Source organism: Cricetulus griseus, chromosome 2 (genome assembly GCF_003668045.3).
Source record: "Cricetulus griseus strain 17A/GY chromosome 2, alternate assembly CriGri-PICRH-1.0, whole genome shotgun sequence".
Lineage (NCBI taxonomy): Eukaryota > Metazoa > Chordata > Mammalia > Rodentia > Cricetidae > Cricetulus > Cricetulus griseus.
In genome coordinates this window covers 84,807,512-84,825,542 of record NC_048595.1, presented here as the reverse complement: position 1 = coordinate 84,825,542, position 18,031 = coordinate 84,807,512, and the positions used below count along the sequence as shown (strand labels likewise).

At 43.9% G+C, this 18,031-nt stretch overlaps 1 protein-coding gene and 1 long non-coding RNA gene across 2 annotated transcripts; one reads left to right on the top strand and one right to left on the bottom strand.

Moving 5' to 3' along the window:
* Positions 1-3,413: 3,413 nt before the first annotated feature.
* On the bottom strand, positions 3,414-10,698 carry LOC103160567. Its single transcript, XR_003482851.2, has 2 exons — positions 10,566-10,698; positions 3,414-6,734 (listed from the first exon to the last, which is right to left on the bottom strand). It is a non-coding gene; the product is annotated as an uncharacterized LOC103160567 (long non-coding RNA).
* Positions 10,699-10,721: 23 nt separating this feature from the next.
* On the top strand, positions 10,722-17,655 carry Gng10 (G protein subunit gamma 10). The gene is made up of 3 exons (XM_027403013.2): positions 10,722-10,877; positions 14,571-14,702; positions 16,847-17,655. Exons 1-2 carry the CDS (start codon positions 10,797-10,799, stop codon positions 14,694-14,696), a joined length of 207 nt encoding a protein of 68 aa, XP_027258814.1. The 5' UTR covers positions 10,722-10,796; the 3' UTR covers positions 14,697-14,702; positions 16,847-17,655.
* The last annotated feature ends 376 nt before the right edge of the window (positions 17,656-18,031 follow it).

The following is an 18,031-nucleotide window of genomic DNA, read 5'->3' as shown; positions in this document are numbered from 1 at the left end:
TGTGTGAAGTGTTTATTCTTCAAGAGTGTTTCCTTATGTTTTCATAATGCTACATTTTTCTTCTTTCCTGGTCTCTGTTTTTACGGAAAAACAACAACAAAAGTTACAACAGCACTTGATCATATTATTGTGTCTTTCTGGACACGCATTTCTTCAGGAAATCATTCAGTGTCATGTTGTCCTTACTGTAGTCCTTACAGGTTTGAGTATGTTCAAAGTAATCTCTAGGAGAGTCTTGTAGAATCTCTGCAGTTCCCTCCCAGTAATTCTACTCTTGATAAGATCAGAAACTCTCCAGGAGAGTGGGTCACCGTCATGTCCTTGTGGGATGTGCTTGATTACAGTCTCATTATAGGACTGTCTTCTCAAACATTTCTGCAGAGGGGACCTTGTGAAAAGGTCTTTTGTACCACCATCTTGCTGCTTCTTCCCTTCCCTCCCTCCCTCCCCCTCCCTCCCTCCCTCCCTCCCTCCCTCCCTCCCTCCCTCTCTCCCTCCCTCCCTCCTCTCTCCCTTCCTCCTTAATTATGAATTACTTGTGTGGTGAAATTGTAATGCCCATAAGGTCATTTACATGCATTTAAACTAGAAAGAAGATAAGCATGGCTGTGTGCCATTCTCTCAACCACTAGGGTATAAATGTTTTTTTATACATATAGAAGTGAAAGTAAATGACAGAATTGACTGAATCAAACCTGATTCTATATCAAAGTACCACATATATTCATATGCAGTACTCTTGTTAAAAGATTTACCCCACTGCTTCAAATTAATAAAATGGTTGTGATATATCATGCTGCCTGGTAGGCTACTTAAAGATGAACATAATTGCCTTTGTAACATAACTTAAAAAAAAATTAGTGTAGCATTGTAGGTATGCAGGATCTATTTCTAAGTGAAGTAAATTAATCCTTTTAAAAGCCCAGGCACTGGGTAGCTCAGTTGATAAAGTACAAACGATGGGCAGTATCTTTGGTCCCCCACACCCACCAATCTTATGTAAAAAATGCTAGTCATGGTGACATGCTCAAATAAGAGAACCTGTTTCAAAAAAAAAGGTGGACAGCATCTGAAAAATGAAAATAAGCTTGTCCTCTGGCCTCCATATACACCCACATACTTGTGCATCTCTGTACACATGAACACACACACACACACACACACACACACACACACACACACACACACACACCGACATACAAAGCTAAATCCAAATAATGACATATACAGAGTTCCATCCTTGCCAATAAAAGACTTGAGGTCAGTTATTTAATGTGAAGGAATTTCTGTTGCTAGTTAAAAAAAAAAATAGAATTTGACCAGGCTGTCAGTAGAGCTCTTTGCAGCTCTGGGATTCTGAAACGATATAATTATTTAGAGTTCTATACACTTAAGTTGGAAATGTTATATGTAACTTCTTTAGGGTTGTGGAGAATCATATAATTAGCACACATTGCTGGTTATTATCTGTGAACAAATTTATGTTGTATAAGGACCAGGAAGAAATACCAGTACTAGTTTACCTCAACATTTTCCAAGAATTGTCTGGTTGCCTGTATTTTTCTAGGTTTCATTTCTGTTACTGTGACAAGCACCCTGACAAAAAGTAGCACGAAGGAAGAAAGGGTTTATTTGGCCTACAATTCCAGGTTACAATCAATCATTTTGGGGAAAGGCTGAAACTCTACAGCTAGTTATATCACACCCACAGTCAAGATCAAGGAGAGAATGTATCTTTGCCTCTCATATTGTTCAGCATTTCCTTGCTATGGAATGGTGCTGCCTACAGTTGGCTGGGTCTTCTTACATCACTTATCAAGACAATACCCCAGACATGCCCATAGGCCAACCTCATTGATACTGTTCCCAGTTAACTTCAGGTTGTACCACGTTGACAATGAAAACTAACCAGCACACCTATTTATAAGGAAAATGGGAAGAAAGATGTTCAGCCAATGAAAACTATGTGTCTTTGGGTATTTTTTCTGTCTTTTTATTTCTGTATTTGTAGAATGTTATTCATGTGGGAGTTTGGACACAGTCATTGCATGAATCAAGGTGGAGTCTTACAGAAGTATGGCAGTTTTCCCCTTCCCCTCAATTCACTGTGCTTTAACATCTTAAGATGAAGGAAAGGCCACTGCTTGCTACAGTCACTGTACTTCACTCTGCCCATCTTCCACCCAAACCAAAGCTCTCCATTTTAGAAACGTCTAGAGAAGACTAGAGGCCCTTATAGCTTCATTAGTGTAGGAGTATGGGTTAGTTGTTAGAGCATAGTGTTCATTACTGCCTGTTCATCATCAACTCATGTCATTGAAGTCTGAAAAATTGCCCTTTTGATTTTATTCATATAAATACCTTCATAACAGAACTGCTATTAGCCCTTTCTTCATTGGTGTATTATGAATTCCCCAAGTTCTATAAATTATAAGTTGCAGCCTTTCATGGATTAGCAGGATCAACATAGTAAAAATGGCCATCCTATCAGCTAAAGATGAAAAGCAATCCCTATTCAGTTGCAGCACAGTTCTTTACAGACCTTGAAAGAATAATACTCAACTTCATATGGAAAAAAAAAAAAAGGATAGCTAAAACAATCCTGAACCTGATTTCAAGTTGTAATGCAGAGCTATTGTAATAAAATCGGAATAGTATCAGCATAAAAACAGACATGTTGACCAGTGGAGTGAATTGAACGGGATATAAATCCATATACCTATGGACACCCAATTTTTGATAAGCCAAAAAGACACAATGGAAAAAAAAATAAAGCATCTTCAACAAATGGTGCTGGTCTAACTTGTCTGCATGTAGAAGAATGCAAATAGATCATACCTATGACCTTGCACAAAACTCAAGTCCAAGTGGACCAAAGATTTCGACGTCAATCCAGATACATTGAACCTGATAGAAGAGAAAATGTAGAATATAGCCTTGAACACATTGGCACAGGAGACCATTCCCTGAACTGAAAACTGATAGTGCTGATACTAAGATCATTAAATAGGACAAAACAGTAGCCTCTAGAATGGGAAAGGATTTTCATCAACTCCGCATCCAATAGAGAGCTAATATCCAAAATATATAAAGAACTCAAGAAACTAGATAGAACAAGCCTTTCCAATTTAAAAATGGAGGACAGCCAGGCATCATGGCACACACCTCCCAGCCCTTGGGAGGCAGGTGGATCTCTGTGAGTTTGGGGCCTGCATGGTGTACAGACTAGTTCCAGAACAGCCCAGGGTTACACAGAGAAACCCTGTCTCAAAAAACAAACACAAGTGACTGTTCATTCTGGTGAGATATGGAGCAGTTCCTCAGAAAGCTGTGACTCAGTCTACCAGCTATACCACTTGGGCTTGTTATGTCCAAGTCTCAAGATTCCCCCAAAGACTACCAAGGAGTCTGAATCCATATGAAAATCAAAGAACTTTTATTCAGTCTTGAGCTTGGACCCTCAGAGAGCCTTGAGCCCAGTTGGGGTAGTTTTTTTTTGTTGTTGTTTTTTTGTTTTTTTGTTTTTTCATAGCAGGGGTTGAGGTCAGGGGGTTTTCATCTTTTAGGACACTTGATTGGCTGACATTTGACTGGGGGTGTCTTGGCGAAAAGTATAGGTGTGTGCTGGGCTTAGGGACATCTGGTGCTCTTACAATTGGAACTTTATGTATTTTCCCTCTGAATGCTGATCGGTCCAGTCTTGGGTGATGTCAGTTTTCCCTGGAACAGGGTGGTTGCCAAAAGTAAACTGAAACTTAGGCCTACTCCAGTGGCCGGTCTCTGTCATGGTGATAGTCTGGTTAAGTTGTCTTTGACCTCTTCAGGCACATAACCAAAGGGTGGTCCATCATGCCACAAACAATTGCCCAATGATGTTCATAGCAGCTTTAAACATAATAGCAAGAAACTGTAAACAACCTAGATGTCCCTGAACCAACAAATGGATAAAGAAATTGTGGTACATTTACACAATGAAGCATTACTCTGTTGTTAGAAAAACTAACATCGTGAAATTTACAGGCAAATAGATGGAATCAGAAAAAAAAAAAAAAAACCCTGAGTAGGTAACCCTACTCAGAAAGACAAACATGGTATATACTCATTTATAATTGGATATTGGCTGTTAAGTAAATGATAACCATACTACAACCCACAGACCCAAAAAGGCTAGGTAACAAGGAGAGCTCTAAAGGGGACACATGCATCTCTCTGGGAAGGGGAAATAAAATAGATTTTGATGGTGGGACTAGGAATAGGAGAGATTTGGCTGGGGCCGGGGAAATGGAGCCGGAGTACAGGAAGAAACGACTGGGCTTGGAGGGCATTGAAGGGCGAAGTGGAAACTTGGTGCAGTAGAAACTCCCCAGATTCTGTGAAGGTGACCCTAGCATGGACTCCTAGTAATGGAGGCTACAGAGCCTGAACTGGCTACCTTCTTTATCCATGCAATTTCTGATGGTGGGACTGGACACCAACCCAGCCACAAAATCTTATCCTGCCTGCAAGATCTTTTGGGGGTGGGGTGGGAATGGAGGCACAGAACTTGTGGGAGTGGCCAACCATGACTGGTCTAATTCTGAGGCCCACTCCACGAAAGGGAGCCCATGCCTGACACTACCTTGATGGATGACAAAGAACCCAAGGTTAGATAGCCCAGAGACTTAGGACAGAAAAAAAAAAAAAAGCCAATAAAATGATTCCTAATGATATTCTGTTATAGTCATAGATAGGCTTTCTCCCACAGCTGATGGGAGCAGATGCAGAGACCCACAGCTGAATTTAGGCAGAGCTCTGGGAACCCCATTAAAGAAGAGGAGAAAGGATTGTAGGAGTCAGAGGGGACAAAGACACCAGGTAAACAGAATCAGCTAACTAAGCAGGGTTCCCAGCTCACAGACTGAAGTGACAAACAGGGAGCCTTCGTGGGTCTGGGCTAGTTCCCCTGCATGTATGTGAAGGTTGTTAGCTTGGTGTGCTTGTGGAACTCCGAACAGTGGGAGTGGGGTGCCTCTGACTCTTTTGTATGCTCTTGGGATCCTTTTCCTCATACTGGGTCACCTCACCCAGCCTTGGTGTGAGGGTTTGTGCCTGGTATTACTGCATCTTGTTATGCCATGTTCATATCCTTGGGAGGAAAACGGAGGAGCAGTGGATCTGGGAGAGAGAAGTGCGGGAGGGGGGCTGGGAGGAGAGGAGGGAGGGGAGGCTGCAGTTGGGATGCAATGCGTGAGAAGAATAATCTGATGCCTGTAACGCCCATCAGATCTGCCTGCCTGCAATCTAAACACAGCTTGGCACACAGAATTCTTTAACCATTCCATGGAAAAGAACAAGCTTAGAGAATTAACTAGTTTAGTTCTACTGCTTGTATGTTTAGAAACCCCATTGTGTTTCCTTTGGGTTTATTTGGGGGAGGGGTGAGAAGAACAGCAAACATTTAACACCTAACCCTTGGAGATGCTGATTGAATGGAAGCCCCAGCTCCCATTGCAAGTGCCATTAATTGGGAGGCAGAGACAGGCAGATCTCTTGTGAGTTTGAGGCCAGCCTGGTGGTCAGAGAGAGTTCCAGGACAGCCATAGTCACATAATGGACCCTGTCTCAAAAACAAGCAAACAAACTGGACTCATGAAACAGGGCAACCGGGACACAATGGCAAGCTCTGTGGAAATGTGAAGTGAGACTTGAATCTAGCTACCATGGAACATTGAATCATACATGATCTCTGTCTGCATCAGACACTGAGACAATGAGCCATGTATGGATGAATTACAGTGATTTGGCAAAACGTGATGACTTCACCTTAAGTATGGGGCAAAGACAAACCTAGAATCCAGTTACTAATAACCTAATTATTTAAGTTTTCTGATTTCCTCGTGTGTAAAATGATGGGATCCTTTTAAATAACCAGGATTTAAGGTTCTATGATATAAATCTACTGAATTCATACAGTAGGTAAGTATGCATAATTTACAGGGGTCTGAACTAGATGGATTACTTGCACATGAGAAATGCTGTGGCTATTTTTAAAGCATTCATAGTTAATACATGCTAGGCAGCACCTTAGTTTTTAAAGGATTGAGGATATCTTCAACAGTTGTATGGTCTCAGGTCAGTGTAATGTGATGTTTCTGTTGACTCCTTGTTTGACTAGGGAATGGAGAAATGCTATTTGGCACTTGGTTTTATTAGTAGAATAGTGAGGTACAGAATGGAGGGTCAAAAGGACTATGGATATGGGGGTGGGCCACAAAGGAAAACTTTTAGGACACTGACATCTCAAAAACAAGCTGATGTTCTATGAATACAGATTTAAAGTTTTTACCATAGGTCTGAGGGTGGTTTGATATAATTTTAAGAATCCATTGATTGCATTTCAGCTGCAGCCTGGCCTTTGTCTCCAGAGCCCTGGAAGTCTGGCACTTTTGGAAAAGCTTCTACTTTGTTAGGTGAAGGGTGACCTTCTGAAAAGGAAGATAAACTTTGCTTTGGCTTTGCGAAACAGATTCACTGTATACCCCCAGCAGGCTCGAACTTCAGCAATCCTTCCGTCTAACTTTCCCAGGTTCATGCCACCATGTGCATGATTCCAGAGTCTTAGATGAAAAGTCATTGTGGTGAAGTACAAGCACCACACAGATAGACAGATGGAGATGGCGTGCCTTCCTCTCTGGCCGTGAGGCATCAAGTGGGGTTCATGCCCAGCCAGCCGCTTTTCTCAAATCAGAGCATTCCTGTTGAACAATAGGAAACAACAGAGGCGGTGAGGAGCAGACAGTGGGTGCAGTCATGACAGAGGGGCCCAAACTAGACATTCCTGCCTCCTGGCTGACACACAGTGTGGCATCATGTTAACCCTGGCTTTCCAATATCGTTGCTTCGGTGGTAAGTGCTGTGAGATGTCTCACACGGACATCAAGGTGTTAAATGTTACTCTTTCCTACTCATCTCAGGGCCACCCCGGTCTCCTGATTCTGAGTGCTAGCCTCTTTCCTGGCTTCTGTGCAGAACCCTTTGCCCCCTTTCCTTCACATTTCATAGCCACAGTGAAATACTAGTCTTTCAGCACCCTTACAGCCCTATCCATGACTGCATTCCAGACACTCCTCCCACCAAAATGACAAAAAACAGTCTATTTTTTTTTTGTTTTTAGTTTTCAGTGATTTTGATTTTGGCTGAGCAGCTTTGGGTCTTCTGTTGTCTACCAATGCCCTCTGCTTGTTGTTTTTTTGTTTTGGGTTTTTTTCCCCATTTATCCTCTCTGGTGTGCATCACTTCTCCCTCTCCTCACTGGAATGTTTCCTTTTCCTCTTAGCCATCTGCATAGCATGCACTTAAAAGGTCCAGGTCCCACTGTCTGAGAAAGCCTTCACCCCTCAGCCTGAACTGTGCACTGAGTTCTCTGGCTTTTCTTTTCAACACACAGCCTTTCTATTCTGCCCTTGGCAGTCTAGGAGTATGTTCCCACCTTCTCACTGTGTCCTTAGTGCTAAAGAAGCTTGCAGCTAGAGAGGGCTCTCAAATAGCCAGCTCTTGTCACTAGGCAGGTTTTACTGCCTTAAAGACCATGGATACATAGCTCACAAAAGTAATACAGGATGGGGCTGGAGAGATGGGCCCCAGTTAAGAGCACTTCACTGCTCTAGAAGAATAACCTGGTTGGATTCTCCAATACCACATCAGGTGGTTCACAGCAGACTGTAATTCTAGCTCCAGGGGATCCCATGCCCTCTTCTGGCCTCAGGCATCCTCACACCTATGCAGGAACACTGGAATATATACATGCACATTTAAAAAGAATATAGGAAATTTTGATCTCAAGGCATTTAAAAGATGTAAGATACCATTTTTTCATTTTTTAGATAAAGAACAAAATGCAAAGTGTATAATAATTGTGGCATAAATACAGATCTATCAGAAAATTGTTAGGTACATGTAATAAGCCTTAGTATACATCATAGGAACAGTTTAAAATTTTCACATCCTTTTTTTAAAAAAAAATAAAAGATGATTGATGGGTGGTGGGTAGTGGTGGTGCATGCTTTTAAATTCTAGCACTGGGGAGGCAGAGGCAGGTGGATCTCTGAGTTCAAGGCTATCCTGGTCTACAGAGCCAGTTCCAGGACAGCCACGACTACTGAGAAACTGTCTTGGGAAAAAGAAGAAAGAAAGTTTCTAACCCACACTATTTTTGAACTCAGTTTTTATCATCATGAAAAAAAGAAATAAAAGGACAGGAAGAACATGACTGCTCCTAGGTATAGTGGAGGAGACAGTTTATTGTAGATATATAGAAGAGCATAGTCAGAGGCAGAGAGCCTCCAGAGTGGACATGACCATATCTGGATTATTAGGGAAGAGCCCTGGGGGAAGGGCAGCCCAGCCCCTGGGCTGGAGAGTTCAGGATAAAGTGTGGTGTAGGGGGAGCTTCTGGAGATTTTTGTAGCTGGTTTGTACCTAGCTTTAATGTCTCTGGTACCTTTCTTTTGAAATATGTAAATCTTGCCTGAGAGTTTCCTAAAGGTGCAAAGCCTGTGCAAACTTGGTTGGGGGAGAACCTGGCAAACCAGGTGCCCCTTAATTGAGAATTTGCATTTGCCATTGTCCCTTGGGGAACTTAGATAAAACGTTTTGGTGTACAGAAATTAACTTGTTAATTTAAAAAAGCCCTTTGCTAATAAGGACAGTGAGTGAGTCTGCTAAAGACTGATCCCCCTGAAGCTGGAAAAGACTTCCATCCTTATACCTCTTTGTCTTACTTCCACAGACCCGTGTGAACCCACACCGGATATACAACAGGGAGGGATATGACATACCCTGTAACAGGTAGATACTGAGGGGTGTTGGGAGAACCTGACAGCCAGGTCTGCTTTGGTATGTTAAATAGATAACTCAACCATTTGTCCCTGGTTTAAAACATAAGGTTTAGTTACTCAGTAAGTAGTTACTCCTGCCTCAGCCAATGAAGTCATGGGATCACAGGCATGTGCCCCCAGGTTTGGCATAAATATTATTACTCTTTGACACATCAATTCTACTTTTAGCATGCGGCCTAGGAAGTAGGGCGGAAAGCACAAGTTGTATACTAATTGTGGTATAAAGTAATAGGGTAGTCGATAAATTATGATCTGGTTGTGCAATGGTTGTGCCTTAAGGCCTTACGTATGTTTATACTACCTTTTGTCCTTTTTACAATACCTCAGGTATTCTTTGAAAAATCATTTTCCACTAGGTTATTTGACTGGGTGTCTTAGGTTTGGGTTCTTGGGGACACAGACCCTGAGAGGGAGGTTTGCATGCTGGAAGTTTATTGGGACCGGCCTATAAACGGAGATTCGCCAATACGTAAGCAGATAGGGTTAGGGTATATTTATTAGGTGAATGTGCCTTACTTACAGTGCACCTAGCCAGCCGGCAGGAGACCAGAAAACGTGGAAGCAACAGCGAGAAGAGAGCTTTCCCGCATGTGACCTACCCTCACATCATCCTGGCCACGCCCCCTAGGGGCGTATACCTGTAGCCAGCCCCAGGAGGCGTGGTCAGGGTGAGCCCTAAGGCCCCTACAGGGGCCCTTCTAAGTAGTCCTTGTTATGGAATCCAGTACCTTGTTATGGAATCCCAGAAGGAGCTCCAGAGTTGGGGTGGTCAATTCGACTGCCTCAATTTGAGGGGTTTAAGGGTAGGGGAAAAATCTCCCTGAATGGAGTCTGGCTATTGGGTGTGTTTGTGTGTGTGTGACCTTGTCCAGAGAGGGAGGACTCAGCAACAGGGAAATGGGTACTTCAGCAAGGAATCCTTTGTAAGTAGCAATTGGGTTAAGGAACTGGTTAAGGGCTTTATGGCTGCTACACTGCAGGTCAGCTTCTTCCTCAGCCCAATCCCCAATTACTGGATTCCATAACAAGGACTAATTAGAAGGGCCGGTTCCAATAAACTATGTGTCTCGACTCCCAAATTACAATTATGAAGTAGCAACGAAAATAATTTTATGATTGAGGTTCACCACATGAAGAACTGCATGAAGGGGTCGCAGCATTAGAAAGGTGGAGAACCACCAGTTTAAGGGAAGGCTGATTCAGCACAAGCCAGGGAGATCCATTTGGGGAATCCCCACCACCACTACTACCTACATAAGAAAAGAGGTGTTTTTGGTTCTGGGTTGGTTAGAGTTAAAAGAAAATATGGATTTTCTTCGAAGCACTACTGAATCTATCCACATGGAAGCTCATGAGCCCAGCACTCAGAGCAGAGTCAGAAGATGAGAATTTAGCCTTGAAGGCATTTTTATGTAATTAAATCCACTGCTTTAGTCTCTGGGCTTTTACATTTAGACCCGATAACTGCCTTTTTTGCAATACCCAGTTTAGTGTGAGCTGACAGATTGGATGGTGTACAGAAGTGACGGCATAGTCACATAGCAGGTGTAAGTAACAAATGTGCGCACACTAAAAAAAAGAACCTTAGGACAAGACTGGGAACAATGGTCACAGTTAGGGGATGAAGGGGCTGATTTCTCTCCCCCCCTCCCCCTCCCCCTCCCCTCCCCATGAGATTATCTGACCAACCTGCAGGGTTTCCTTGAACTTGTTTTTTCATGGAAATTCTACCGTGCCCTTCCCTTTGCAGCGCAGGCGCCACCTAGGTTTGTTCTGAGGCAGCGGCGATAGAAGCTGCTCAGCTTGCGACCCCAGCGCCGGGACAGCGGGGCGGGCGCGGCTGTTTCCCCGCCCCGGGGCGACTCCCCGCTCGGCCGTGATTCCGCCCAGCCGGGCCCGCTGCGCGCAGCCTTCGCCGCCATGTCTTCCGGGGCGAGCGTGAGCGCCCTGCAGCGCCTGGTGGAGCAGCTCAAGCTGGAGGCCGGCGTGGAGAGGATCAAGGTGAGCAACTGCCCAGCGGACCCCGGTACCAGCCCCGCCGCCCACCAAGCGGTTCGCAGGAGGCCGCGGCCCGGCGGAAGTGGCCGCTGCCGGATCAGGCGCGCGTCGGGGCCTCGGGTGCTCGCGAGCCGTGCATGGACGCGGGGTAGCTCCAGGCGCGACCCCTAGGCCAGCGCTGGCGGCCCCAAGGATGCGCCCGGCGACACAGCCAGTCTCGAGACGTGGCCAAGGTCCTAGGGCCCGGTGGGTGTGTCCACACCAGGCCAGTGACACGCTGGCGGCCTGGACTCTTGCCTGACCCGCGGCAGCGGGAGGATGCTGTTCAGGGAAAGGCGAATGAGAGTGAGAGGGAGGAAGGATGCTCAAGCCTGGGGATCGGGAGGAAGAGTTTGGGGAAATGAGTTCCATTTTGGATCTGTGGATTTTACAGATATCCAGGAGACATTTAGCCTTGTGGACAGACGCCCACAGCATAAGGCCAAAAGAAGTCATTAAAATATGTGAGTGTGAAATAGACAAAGAGCAGAACTTGTAGGGTGCCACCAGGGACAATTCAAAAGAGATTGTCCGGAGAAGGTGAGGGAAGAATTATTAAAAAGTAAAAATAAAATAAAAGTACCCAGTTTCAATTCCCAGCGCGAGATGGAGGCTCATGAACACAGCCAGTGTTTACTCATTTGACTTAGTGTGTGATTAGCAGCTAATATGATCTGCAATGTGTGGATAGATGGATGCGCCATCGTGGTAGTCAATTTCCTTAGTAGTGTATTAACTCTGGACCTGGCGGTAAACAAACAAATTAGCCAACAAACAAAATGATAACCAGGCTTAGAAACTAAAGGGACAGGCATGGGGTACAGAGAAGTGCCAATAAGGTGTAGTATCCAACTCTGGACTTTCTTAGAGGCCAGGCAGGTTAAAAAAAAAAAAAAAAGTCTAGTTTCAAAGAGGAAATAACTTTTTTTTTTTTTAATTTCGAAAACAAAAAAAGGATTCGGGGGTTGATAGGAAAGATTTGTTTATTTTGTCATTGTTTTGTCTAGGGAAGAAACCAAGGGAGTCGAGGGGACACGGTTTGGGGTGGCATCTTCTAGGACAGGCTGAAAGGAGGTGAAGTTGTATGTAGAGTGCCTCTGATCATGGGTTACTGGATGTGGCCATGGCAGTCTTGTGAAACAGGAAGCGGAGTTTACTTCTCGGACGGTGGAATGGGAACTAGCAAAGGGTGGAGGAAGTGCTGTCCACAAAGGCACACTGGCCTCAGCAGCCACAACCTACACACCGAAATAGGAGGCCTGTGCCACTTGTGGTTCCTTTTTCCTCCCTCACTGGCATCTGACCATCAAGGACTCTGAAGGCAGAGAGCACACGAAGGTTGGTCCAGATGGTGGGTGAGTAAGAGTTATGCCAGAAAGTAGGGGTGGGGTCAGAGGCCAAGGAGCTTGAGGGTCTGGCTGGAAAAAGCTGAACCCAGTGTGCAGAGAGGGCGAGCAGGCCAGCCTTTCAGTGACGATGAAGACATAAGGAGCAGCGACACCTAGTGGTCAGCGCAAGAGAATCACAGCTCCACCCTGGATGATTTGAAGTTGTGATCCTTCACCCTCCAAGGTGGAGCAGTTACTGGTGTTGGCAGAGAATAAGCTTGTTTGACAAAGAACACAGGGAACTAAAACTAGAGTTGTTCAAAGTGCTCAGTATCAGGTCTGGAAGGAAAACTGAATCAAATATCTCTCAGCTTGTGGACATTCTCTAGGGAAGAGACTGACCTACACTTGAGAATGGATTGTGGATGACACACAGTGGGCATTTAGGTGGACTTGGGCAGCACTTTAAGGGAGTCACATTACAGAATCTAGTCAGCTTCATTTCAGGGCTCAGTCTTGGAAGTTCCTGGCATACTTAGACACACCATAAGCCAGACACTGGTCTTCAGGCATCCCTCCCCAGGCACTGGTCTTCTGGCATCCCTCTCCAGGGACTGGTCTTCTGGCATCCCTCTCCAGGGACTGGTCTTCTGGCATCTCTCTCCAGGGACTGGAAAGCCTGCTGTCTTAAGGACTCCTCTGGAGTGGCCTCTCAGAAGTTCCTGAGTCAGATAACCCAGGTGGGATAGCATACAGGGTTTGGGGTTTGTCTTCTGTCACCTAGTCTCCCTTGGCCCTGCTGAGAGCTGCTCATCTCTCTTACTCTGTTTTCTCTGGACATCCCCTTTCCCTTTGTCACTATGACCCCTTTCTCCAGGTGCCCTGGGAGAGACCCCTACCTATCACATGTGCAGTTCACCTGTTTCCCTCATACACAGCAAGCGTGGGCATGATTGGTTCTGCATTTCTTTGAAAATTAATAACATATGAAACCATTAGTTCCAATTATAATTAATGTGAAAACATCAGAGTTTCTATTGATGGAAAGTAGCTTAAACGTTAGTCTGGTTATATTGTATTTTATACACTAATAATTAAATTTTTTAGTAGTAAAAGCAAATCCCTAAGGCACTTGAGAAATTTGGTAGCATCTGTAAGCATATGATAAACAGCTGTAACAGAATTGTATTAGTCTGTTTTCTGTTGCCAACAGCCAAGCACCACATATAGAATAACATAAAGAAAACAAGTTTATTTTAGCTTATGGTTCTGGAGGGTCCAAGGTCTAGGGGGGTTCTATCTGCTGATGGCCTTTTAGCTGGTCACTTCCCAAGGCAGCACAGGGCTTTTTTATGATGGGAGGCAAGGAGCATGAGTGTCTGTGTCTGTCCCTCAGGCCTCTTTCAGATACAGCCTCCAGTATTTAGTCATGGGGTGCTCCACCCTGATGACTTTATCTAATCCCAACCTCCTCCCAAAAATGAGCCTTGAATCAAACATCATATGTAATGGTTCAAGTTTCTGTCCTCTTGTGGCTAGAGAGATGGTTCAGTGGCTAAGAACACTCACTGTTCTTCCTGAGGTCCTGAGTTCAATTCCCAGCACCCACATAGTGGCTCACAACCATCTATAACTGTATTCTCCTGGAATCTGATGCCCTCTTCTTGGGTGCGGATGTACATGCAGACAACACACCTGTGTACATCGAATACATACACAAGTTCCCACCCTTCAGAGTGGAAATTAAATTTCAACATCTAAGCCCTTGGCATATACACTCAAACCATGGCTAAAACAAAATAGCCCTGTTTTATTTATGATGATGATGACAATGACAATGATGACTGTTATTCTTGTGCATTGTGCCTGGGACTGACTCCAGGGCCTCACTTTTGCTAGGCAAGCATTCCACCACTGAGCTCCACCCTCAGCCCCAGAGACTGAATTCTTAACCAGCAAGCTGTACTTTCAGAAAATTTTATCTCTTGTTTGGCACAGACTGGACTAAGCTCTGGCATTGTTCACATAGCAAATTTAGATTATCAGTGCATGTTTTACATAGTAGATATTTGTACTGGGTGCTTGAAAATGAGCCATTTCTTACAAGTTCAGTCTCAAAACTAGAATTCTAAATAGATCAGAGTTGCAGCTCTTCCTTTGTTAAAGCAAACCAGACATACCTGAAACTCCATCATAGACTGCAGACTTTCGTGGGAATGAGTGACTGGAGTCAGCCTTGGATAATGGTAATGGTGCCCCACCTCACACTGTCTAGTGCCTGCCACTGGACCTAGCTGTGAGCAGGGTGTTCCACTGTGCTTTGTCTCAGGTCTCTCAGGCAGCTGCAGAGCTTCAGCAGTATTGCATGCAGAATGCCTGCAAGGATGCCCTGCTGCTTGGCGTTCCAGCTGGAAGCAATCCCTTCCGGGAGCCCAGATCCTGTGCTTTACTGTGACGACAGGTGAGTTAGGGATGCACCATGCCATCTTGGGGTCATAGTGTTACCATGAAGCTTCTCAAAGGATACGGGCAACAGAGGTTTTAAAAAAAAACTGACAAAATGCTGGACTTTGCCTGATGGGTGATTCTGGTCATGGTTTCTCTGCACATGGAAGAGGTCTAGCTAAGAGAAGCTCTGTTCTCTTTGACACTATCTGTGACATGCCTTATGCACACAAGCTCTTTAACTGAGCTGACTGCAGTATTTTTTCTTTCTTCCTTTCTTTCTTTTTTTCTTTCTCCCTCCCTCTCTCTCCCTCCTTCCCTCCCACCCTCCCTCCCTCTCTCTCTTCCCCTTCCTTCCTTTCCTTTTTTTTTTTTTTTCAGACAGGGCTTCTGTGTAATAGCCCTGGCTGTCCTGGAACTAGCTCTGTAGATCAGGGTGGCCTCAAACTCATAGAGACCCAGCTGCCTCTGCCTTCCATGCGCCACCACTGCCTTCTTGACCTTAATTCCCTCTCTGTTCTTACAGCATCCCAGAGTTGTGATTTTCTATCTGGTGTTTCTAACTGACTTGCATCTTTTGGGACTAAGGACTTAACAGAGGGGCTAACTTTGTCTGCTTTGAGCTGTGGTTTCTCCTTTGATTTTGTAGCTACTCATGTGTATGCATGCATGTGTGTGTCTGAAGGCGTTTTAACAGGTTTATTCATTAGAATGGCATGGCGGCATGAGTTTCAATGTTTTGCATTGGGTCTTATATTTCCACAAGTTTTTAAAAATGTTATTGATTAATGATAAGAATGAAGTTTAAATCCATTAGGGAAAAATGAAAATTATAAGCATTTCTATAGAAGGAAGTACAATCTCAAGTGTTAAAAGCTTACCAAAAACCAACTGCATAAGGAACCAGCATTTGGAGCACTCAGAACTAGTGACTCTCATGGGCAAAGGGGAAAAAAATGAGAGAGGGGGGCTGAGTCAAGAACAGGAACAGGAGCTCTCAAAGGCATTTTTAGAAACAGGAATTCACAGCAAGGAACAAGCAAACCTGACCAAGAATGAGACCCAGGATGCAACAGCAAACAACTCAGAGTCGGAATAAAATCCCAAAAAACCCTATAACCCAAATCCCCTGACCATCCCCGCGCCCCCCCCCCCCCCAGATTCAAAATGAAATGCAGGTCAAACCCAGGTAAGAACTGTAAGGTAGACTTTCAGAGCTGTTCACCCATACCTGTTGACCTGAAAAGGTAGTATGGCAAAGAAGAGCTTACGCAAGGTGTATTTTCAAATGATGAGCAGAATCTCGGCTTTCCTAGTGAGTGGATCTGGAAATGACTGGCCTCACAGCCTCCTGGAGCTCGAGGAAGGCAGTTCTACTGCGTGGTTGCCCAGCTGCCCTGTTCGACTCCTGACAACAAACTGGTGGTTCCTTCATCACCTCCTGCAAGTCATAGTGCTACAAACACTTCAGTTTCTGGGAGGATTCACCAAAGAATCCTCTTTAAAACCATTTTAAAAGTAGAGACATTGTCCATTCTCACTGATAACATGCAGGACAGACAGGGTAGGCTGCCAGTGTGGGCATGCTCAGATAGTGAGTGTTTTCCCTGCTTCTCCATGTTGGCTGCTTCTGTGTCAAGAGGAAGCTCTTCTTACTCATGCCTCCATATTTCCTAGTGTGGCTTTTGTGTAGGATATGGTGAAAATGTTATGAATGGAGCAATCTACGACTTTTGCCTACCCACCAACCTCAAAACTTTAAAAAGAAATGAAAACTGGGCGAGTTCAAGTCCAACCTGGACATGGATTATTAGTCTCGGGACCAACATATTTCACATTTTGTATTTACACAGTAATACTTGTAAAGGGAAATTGCTCATATTGAATTAGGAGCTGATTCTGCTATCAGGCACATTTTACGTACTGAAGGAAGTGGTGCATTGGGTTGCTAAGGTAACTAACTGTCTTAACACCGACATTGCGGTTCTCCTTTTACAAAGCACTGTCATGGTGCTGTTTGTCCAAGGATGGGGCTTACATATTTTACTGTATGCATGTACTGTTTTCTACTTTGTGAATATTAGGTGTCCTATGAGATGATGACGTTACTTTACAAGTCAATCTCACTAAAGTGAAAACCAACTAAACTCTCTCCAACAGGGAAGAAGTTCGCTGGGGAAGCACATGGTGATGGATGACTGCCGCCACGACCCAAGAAAACATTTTCAACAGCCAAATCCCCTCCTCTGTTGCCTGGTCCTAGAGCCAAATTCTATAGGAATCAGTTTGTTTTAACCTCACCACCAAATTTCCTAAGCTGCATCCCTTCCCTCACAGAACCTTCGATGTTCTGCATGGGATATAGGCATGTTTTACTTACTGGGTGTTTGCATTTTAGAAGGGAAACGTTTATTTTCAAAAAACTGAGCATTTGTCATTTTCCTAACATTTTTATACTCTAATAAAATTTGTTTTTAAGAATTTACAATTACTAAATGAAGACAAAGTATAAAATTGGGGGAATAGTTGATATACTGATTTTTTTTTTTTTTTTTTTAAGGATACCGTTTCATTCCTTAATGAGATATGGTCTTTCTCTGACAGTAGACTTGGGAGACGCTCCTTAACCAACTGAAAGAACTGATGTAGCATTAGGGTGCCCATCCTGAGGTTGGTTAGATCTTTCTTTAGTTCCTGTAGTTTACAATTTATAATTGTGTTTGTAGCTCTTAAAAATATGCTTATGCCTTTTTAAAAAAGTTTAAAATGTGACCTACATTCAGAACATTGCAATTGGTTAAAAACAAAATGAAACCTAAAAGAATTAATGTCACAAGTATGTTATTCAGGTGATGTGCCTTTGATTTAATTGGGGATACTTTTAGAAGGAAAGTTTGTGTTTATAATAATCTTTGAAGAACTTGGAAATAAATTTTTTGCCCAATACATCATTTTCCATGACAACAGTATTTTGTGTTTGGTTTTGTCTTTTGGGATCCCATGGATTTCTGTTTGCTGCTGAGTTGGAGTGTTGCATAGAGAGGGTGGAACTTGGGTTTGAAATCCCTGTAGAACATGTCCAAAAGTAGGTGTGAACATAACATGAGAGACAGCCCCCAATTACCAGCCACAGCTGCTCTCTGGAATAGCTCTGAATGGCATTCACCCAGGAGCAAGCAAGTGGGAATACAAGGACATCGGTCGATTACAGTGGAGAAAACGGAAGCCATTAGCTGAGCCCTCCCTTAATTCAAAGCATCATTCAGATATCAGTGATTGGATTCCATATTAATCATAATTTGGGTGTCATTTTAATGCTTCTACTGTCTGTTTAATCTTGTCTGA

What these genes read in the sequence shown, in the direction of transcription:
- Gng10 (XM_027403013.2), top strand. Translation starts at nt 10,797, where the DNA reads ATGTCTTCCGGGGCGAGCGTGAGCGCCCTGCAGCGCCTGGTGGAGCAG. An exon ending in CCGGCGTGGAGAGGATCAAG is followed by an intron (nt 10,878 to 14,570) that starts GTGAGCAACTGC and finishes GCTTTGTCTCAG; the next exon opens with GTCTCTCAGGCAGCTGCAGA.